General features: G+C 34.6%; 1 protein-coding gene across 1 annotated transcript; it reads right to left on the bottom strand.

The window, feature by feature from the left end:
• Positions 1-2,930: 2,930 nt before the first annotated feature.
• Positions 2,931-5,782, bottom strand: LOC133200946 (uncharacterized). Its single transcript, XM_061336760.1, has 2 exons — positions 5,760-5,782; positions 2,931-4,969 (listed from the first exon to the last, which is right to left on the bottom strand). The coding sequence occupies exons 1-2, from the start codon at positions 5,780-5,782 to the stop codon at positions 2,935-2,937; spliced, it is 2,058 nt and encodes a 685-aa protein (XP_061192744.1). The 3' UTR covers positions 2,931-2,934.
• Between the last annotated feature and the right edge of the window lie 1,986 nt (positions 5,783-7,768).

The following is a 7,768-nucleotide window of genomic DNA, read 5'->3' as shown; positions in this document are numbered from 1 at the left end:
ATACTCGGACGTTCGATCGAGTACCCGGTTAACCGGGTACTCGTTGACATCCCTAATATATATATATATATATATATATATATATATATATATATATATATATATATATATATATATATATATATATATATATATATATATATATATATGCCATGGAGAAGTAAGCATCCCAGCTGTCGACTGGTAACACGGCAGTAAACCCTATGTATTGATCAAGTAGACGAAATAATACGTAGTCAGATTTAGTATATAAACAAAGGCCTAAGAATTGGCATGAAATATGACCTAGTAATAGGCTGTATTTGCTAACAAGGTCATAATAATTATAACGACCATATATTTTACAAAATACTGACTTTAAACGAGGTTGTTGAAATCCCTGTAACATTAATTCATTTGTCAGTAGTTGCCTCTATTTAAAACTTGATGGTACTCAGATTCAAATAAGTTGAGAAACGTAAACACCAAACGCAGGTGACTTTGGAATATTAATACAAAATAAGGAAAGATGACGATTGAAAAGCTGAAGTTATCTCGTTTGACATACAGTTAAGTTGTCAGTTGGCCCTTATCGTCTATATTCAGTAAAACATTCAAATATGAAACAGATGTGAAACAAAGTCAACATTTCGCACATTTTAGGATCGATACAATGACCTTCTTTGCAAATAAAATCTGTCGTTAAGTCGAGTGTTGACTGATTTTTCATACACATTGTTAGGCCATTATTTTGACACTGAATTTTTTTACCAATTTTTCCTTTTGCCCGATCATGTCATTGTGACGGTCGACAGGGTATGCTTACTCCTCCAAGACACCTGATCCCACCTCTGATGTTTCTAGAGGTCCGTGTTTGCTCTGCTCCCAGTTTGTATTGAACCTTTGAGCTTTATTTCTGTTTGTTATCTACACCTATACAGGAGCTTTGTAAGTGCTCATAGCTTTTGAAATAATCTTGGAGCTTAATTATTTTATTCTATCCCCTGCACACAAAAAATTGTATGGTTTTTAGAAATCACATTTTCTCTCTGGCTTTCCGCCCGTCCGTCCGTGAAATCTTGTCATAATTATCAAAATAATCATAATTACGTAATGGAGAAAGAATAGAAACTCGTACTTGACACAAAGATTTCTTATGACCTGAAGATGGTGTGTCATGACCTTGACTCAAGGTCATTTGGGCAAGTTTAAGGCCACTAAAATTGAAGTGTAAAAATTGTGTCTGTCCATCACTTCATAAGAGAGAAACGTCAACAATTTCTTTAAAAAAATTGCAGCAGATGGTATGGTCTGTGAACTCCCTAACAGTACCTCTAGTTACTAGTATCTTTAGTGTACAGTGCTTTAAATACTGAAGTGTTTTTGGGTTGTGAAGTAAAAATTAAATCTAAAAGTGTTTTTTTTTTTATTCAAAGCAAGCATAAGATACATATACATGTAATCATGAAGGTCTTGGTTTGGTTTAATTTACAATACATTTCTTATAAATGAAAGTTTTTTTCTGCAGTGAATAAAATATAAAAAATTTCGACATATATACATGTTATGTACAATAATTTTTTCCCTAATAAAATAGTTGAATTGAAATCTTGCCGATATTTTAGATAACTAAGAAAATATATTTCACAGAACAAGTAATAAATATTAAATACCTGTCTTAAAGCAGAAATACTAGTACCCGCACATAAGAGTTTGTGTCTAAATATACTATCCTTCGTTCCTGGGTAACTAAGAAAAGTTATTTTATTTACATAAATATATACATGTATGAAATTAAGCATAAAATGCTGAGTTGAGTTACATTCTGTTTAAAATATGATTTATCAACTGCTGAAAATGTGAATGGGGTTCTGAGAACCCAGGTCGTTTTTCGACCCCCAGCTGACCCCAGGATGAAAATGAAAATAAAAAAAATAACCTTTTTGCACATCTAGTTGACACCATTTATCATATTCCAAAACATAATATGGTTGCTGAGTAAAATGGAAAAGGATTTAAAAAAAATAACTAAAAGTCGCTTTCCTGCCCCAAAATTGGCTTACCGGTTGAAAACGAAAATTCCGAAATCTTATGGTACATCTTTGGGACACTTCCAATCATATTTTAAGAGATGAAGTGACTACTGCATAATATGTAAAAGGAACTCTAGGAACCAGGTTTCTGTAGAAAAATGTTTTTCGACCCCCAACCAGCCCCCAAGACGAAAATTTCCAAACCTTATTGCTCATCTATGTGATTGGTGGTGTCTTGTTTATGTGCAATAAGGTTTTGAAATTTTCATCCTGAGGTTAAAAAGAACGTTTTCCTACAAAAGCTTGGTTTCTCTTCTTACATTTTACACAGTAGCCAATCCTCTTTTTGGAATATGATTGGCTACTGTGTAAAATGTAAGAAGAGGAACCAAGCTTTTGTAGAAAAACTTGATGTCGTCATAAGTTATTTGTTTTATTTCTTTTTGAGGGGATATTATTCAGCTGTGTGGAGTAATTCTGGAAAGGAAGACGGGAGTTGAAAATGAAGTTGGTATTAATTTGCAAGATGGATCTATTTCATGGATGTATTATATTTAAAATGTCTTTAAAAGCAGCGTTAAAATGAATCGCAAAATTATTCCAATTAGTCTGAATTACAACCTTTTCAATTAGAAAAGAAAAATTAGAAGGAACAAAAAAACCAGAAGTAAGTTTACATACGAAGAAATTTTTGACTGGACTTCAGATTTCTTCTAAATCGTAATATCTAGTTAACTTCTTAAATTTCATAACCAGGATTAACAGAATCAAATAGCCGGGGATTCCTGACATGGATTTACCTCAAGATCTACAAAACCTATATTTTAAATATGTCCGTCTGTATGATATACCACTCAATGTTCTTCATAATTTTTACATCTATTATGAAATTTACCTTTGAATTTATAGGAGTATGAATGTTTTATTTTCCACGACTGGCCAACACTGAGTGTGTTTTGATACCCAGCATTCTCATCAATGTAGCAGTTTGTATTTTGTGAAATGGATATTGTCTGAGTGACTGTTGGTAAGAGTATAAAGCAGACGTGAGATTCCCTGACATCTGCTGACAAATCCCCAGGATCTGCCATGTTAAGTCTCTGTGACGCACAGGTACATACGAGCCCTGATCATGATGGACTAGGAACTGAAGATCGTCTAGAGCTGATAGTGCTCTTGTTGCGTCAATATGTCTACTGCACAAAAAGTCCAGCATATGTAACAGTACAGAGGGTGGAATGAATATTGTATCCAACTGTCCCTGTTTACTATACTGCTGTTCCAACACTAATTCATTAATATAACATATTTCAACAAGAAGCACAGTGTTCTGAGCTACAGCCTTTCTCATCTTTGTAGACCAGGACTGTCCTCCTACCGCCTGTATATACTTCTCTGGGTCTACATACAGCCTATACATAACATACGGTTGTGTTAACTTGACCTTAGTCATCTCTATTACACTTAAAGCTTCCTGGTATCTGAATGTCTTGTAATAATACATGGCAAGGTGCAACATGTCAGAAATAAACCCAAATTTGGCTCCTAATTTCAGCATGTAACATGATACTTTGTCAGCAATATATATCAGTTTATTTACACCAGTGTCAACGTACTTTTTGTGCATCATAAATGCAGTCAGTTGAAATACAGAGGCTGTGATACTTTGTAACCTGACAACTTTATACTTTGTAAGCGGTAAACCTACTAACTCTTCTATTTTCTGCAGATATTTCAAACAGTGTTGAAAGTCTGCATTGCGTAAATCGAACATAACCATATCGCTGAATAGTTCAGTATCAAAATCAACTTCAGACGTCATATACCTTTCATTAGTACAAATGGATAGCCTAGGGTTGTACAGAACGTGTATAATGTGTGACCTTATGGTGGGACTCTGTAGCAGAGATGCCAGACCAGTCTTGTATAATGTATGTAATTTCAAAAATAATCTTTTTTGGGCTGACCCATATATCTTCACTAGAAACATGTTATTTTTGGGAATGAAAAAGTTAGGACAGATCCCCTCATACACCCATTGAAGGATTACTTTAAAACAGACCCAGAAACACTCCAAAAGATTCTGTGGACACCAGTAAGGTATCATGTTTCGTTGAATCACCCAAAACAGTGTTGTTTTCATGTGATAGGAACAAAGTAATTTGTCTGTATCTTCTGATTGATTTATAGCCTCTTTCAAGAACACCTTTAACAATCCATAAGTCAAGAACTGGCAGTGGTTCATTGCGCATACCAGTTTTAGTTCTGCCAGAGAAAAAGAAATTCGCCATTCTTCACTTTGATGGAGCCCCAGTGGATGTCCAATTGGTACCAAGTGGCATCCATTGTTCACTATATCATTAAGAACATGAGTTGGAGGCCACGTAATACATCTATCTATCCATGAGGAGGCAGATGGAGGCCACAAGTCAGAGGCAAGACAATAAGCAAAATCAAATTCCTTTCCCATTACATTTCCATTTCCACAGGGTCCATTGAGAGTAGAAATTTTAGGTTCTCTTGAACACGTCTGCTGTCTATACGCTGAACTAGAAATAAAAGTTCTATCATTCCTCCTGACACAGGCATTCAAAATTTGTCTGTACCTCGTTGGTGTCAGTATCTGAAGTAGAGAAAATCCTGGTGGACTTTCAGAACAATCAGAGAGAATCAGTGTTTTCCCATTTATATTGTGAAATTGAGTACGACACAAGTCCCAGATTACTTGATGGTCATTAAACCAAAACATGAGGTCTACATCTGATTCTTTTAGTCTGAATCCTTCTCGAGTACTTCCACTGAGCATGCTTATCATTTCCTTGCCGCCTTCCCCTTGTCTTTTCACCATCTCACTGATTTCTGTCATATCTCTCCTCATGGCCACCAGTTCTGAGGTTCCTATTTTGTGACAAAATCCCACAAACACAGATTCTGACATGCGCTTAACTCCCTCATATCTGACAGAAGAAATAAAATATTGAGAGCTGACGATGGTGAGCAGACATAACTAGTTTAACTATGTTCTCTCCAATTGTAAATTTTCACATACTAGGGACGACTGAACTTACAGCCCCCCTCCCAATCAACTCTAGTTGCAACATTGATATGGTGAAATCTTAGATATTTTAGTAAAAGTACACTGCTGACTTTTGAGAAATATTGAAAGGTAATGATGACGAGCAGAAACCTTTTAACCTACCTCATTGGATACTGTCAAAAAAGGGATATGATAGAATGAATCCTCAGTCCCAAGCCCCTGTGTATACGAGCTTTAGATACAACTTTGATATGGGGAACTCTTACATGTTTCCTTTTTTCAGAATCAGAGCACTGAGGTTTGACTGTACTTTAATTAACTACAGTGAAGAACTTCAATTATATAAGTGATTTCAGAATGGCTTTTCCGGGTTGAAACCACTTTAATTTTTAGATTTATTTATAGTAATATTTTCTAAAAAAAAAATTAAATACAGAGAGGGATCGTAATGTTAGGGTGCATCATATGTATAGGGGGTTAGTCTACACTGCCTCACCTCTAGGCTAGGGGATGGAGTCTCCCATGTCCCACGATAGGGTTTGAACAAGGCACCAAAGGATATCCTTTTTAATGTTGAGGTTTTTTAAAAGTGAGAATATTACCTTGCATGGTGAAATCATTAGTATTTTTTATGAAACTCTTTTCAGTATATATGTATTATTTCATTGTTGGAGAGTATATAAGGATTAGTATATATTTTCTTTACTTACGCAGCTGATGATAATGAAGCCATCTTCCAGGTAAAAATTCTAAAAGCTAATTTTAGACATGGGGAATTTATGAGGTACTTTCAGTTTTTATATAAATATGCCTACCTTGCATACATGTACATCAATGATCAGCAGAGGATAATAGAAATGTGAAAGAAATACGATGTATGTAATTATAGACATGGAATGGCATATTCATGAGGGATTATAAAACATTTTCATGTAAAGTTAAAACACAGGTGTTTAAACATGTGTATCAGTCCCCTCAGCACTGTGATGTGGCGCCCTTTTAGGTATTGGGAATGCAGATTGTAATATATATTTGATAAGGTAATTTACAAATACATTGTCTGGTTCTTTGTTAACAAGGATTCTTACTGCCATGATTAGTGAAACCCTACATTTTACTGTTATAGGGGTCATCGCACTGAGTCACTAAGTCTAATTTAAAACCAAGAGGCCCAAGGGTCTTAACGGTCACATGAGTATAATACAACAATTTAGAGAATCCATAGAGTATAAAATAAACTGATAGATGAAGCTTTGTTGCCAAAAGCAAGCGAAATAGGATGATCAGGATCAACGAAATAATTAGTCTAGTATTCAGTAACAACTCATATATTAAGTTATAATAATCTGTATCCCATTTATCACTATCATCATGCAGACTATATTAACAAACTATTTGTGCTTCTGTACTATTTTTTAACCCTATATAATAACCTATCATATTGGCCTCTCTTGGTCTTTGAAGAACATTTAATAAGATAAGTTATTTTTGTCTCATTTTTATTAACCTATTAAGTACAAGTCTACTTGATCATTAAAACTAAGAAAGTACTTTTTGTATTGTCCAATAAAAAAATCTTGCAAAATTTTCTTATTCTATTAACCTTTCAAATACTTTATTTACAGTGAGTGAAAGGCAAAGGGGAATAACTTCTCTCAGTGGAATAAATAATTAATAAAGCCCTGCCCAGGACCAAAACACTTGCCCAAATGGTCCAGATGTTCAAAAATCTGGTAAAAATACCCTTGTTTATTAAAAGTCTTACTCTGTTTGCCTCCGATATGAACAGGAGCAGAGAAGAATTTCACAGAAACAATGCATTTTGATATGGAAAGCCAACGGGTTCAAAATTCCATCTATGTAATTCTTAAAATGTACACACGTAAACCTGAATTTGTAAATTGTAAATCATAATTTCATAATTTGTCAATTGTTCTATCACAATTTGTTAATTGTAACTGTTCGTTATCTCCATATATTTCACCCAACGTAATTTGACAAGTGTAAAATGTAAATGCAGGTTTTGTCGATGCTCGTGTGTAATTCGTAGACTTGCGATTTGTCAACTTGTGTAAATTGTACTTTCGTGATTTTTAAATTATGCAAGATTGCATTATGCTAACGCCTATTAAGACGAAAGGGGGTGCTATAAGGGTGGCAAGTTAATTCGTTGCTTAACAATTTAATCATTTCCCTAATTCGTCCTATCATAAAAAAATATAAAGAAAGGCTGATGAAAAGTTTATAAATTAATTTCATGTCTGTCCTAAAGACTGTTTGTAAATAATAATATATTAGCAGGGTTATACTGTAGTAAAAACTCCCAACAATCTTATATAATTTTCGATTTTGACATTTTTAAAAGCATTTTCTGCAGTGAAACTGGCAGATTCGGCAGGAGAAGGGGGGGGGGGGTCGGGGGTTGGAGAGGTCTGGACCCCCTCGGATTTTCAGTTATGAATTTTATACAGTAAAACAATCAAGAAATAACCTTGGACTCCTTTTCAGGAGTTATGGGCCCCTCGTAAATAAGTAGAAGTGTCATATAAATATTTGAAACAGCTTATCAACGAGAAATGTCCCTACCCCCCCCCCCCCCCACACACACGAAAAATAGGTATTTTGCGTTTGGATGACTTATGAACCTTACCCCTCATTTAGAAAAATTTCCTGGAACTTGAAAATGTATTTACAGACCCATACATGTCTTTGTAAAGTA

This window comes from Saccostrea echinata, unplaced genomic scaffold (genome assembly GCF_033153115.1).
Source record: "Saccostrea echinata isolate AGI-Se365-2 ecotype Australia unplaced genomic scaffold, CSIRO_AGI_Sech_v1 ptg000041l, whole genome shotgun sequence".
NCBI lineage: Eukaryota > Metazoa > Mollusca > Bivalvia > Ostreida > Ostreidae > Saccostrea > Saccostrea echinata.
Note: the sequence above shows the minus strand (reverse complement) of the source record. Positions and strands in the feature narration are given on the sequence as shown.

What these genes read in the sequence shown, in the direction of transcription:
- LOC133200946 (XM_061336760.1), bottom strand. Translation starts at nt 5,782, where the DNA reads ATGGCTTCATTATCATCAGCTGC. An exon ending in GCTTCATTATCATCAGCTGC is followed by an intron (nt 4,970 to 5,759) that starts GTAAGTAAAGAA and finishes TTCTTCTGTCAG; the next exon opens with ATATGAGGGAGTTAAGCGCA.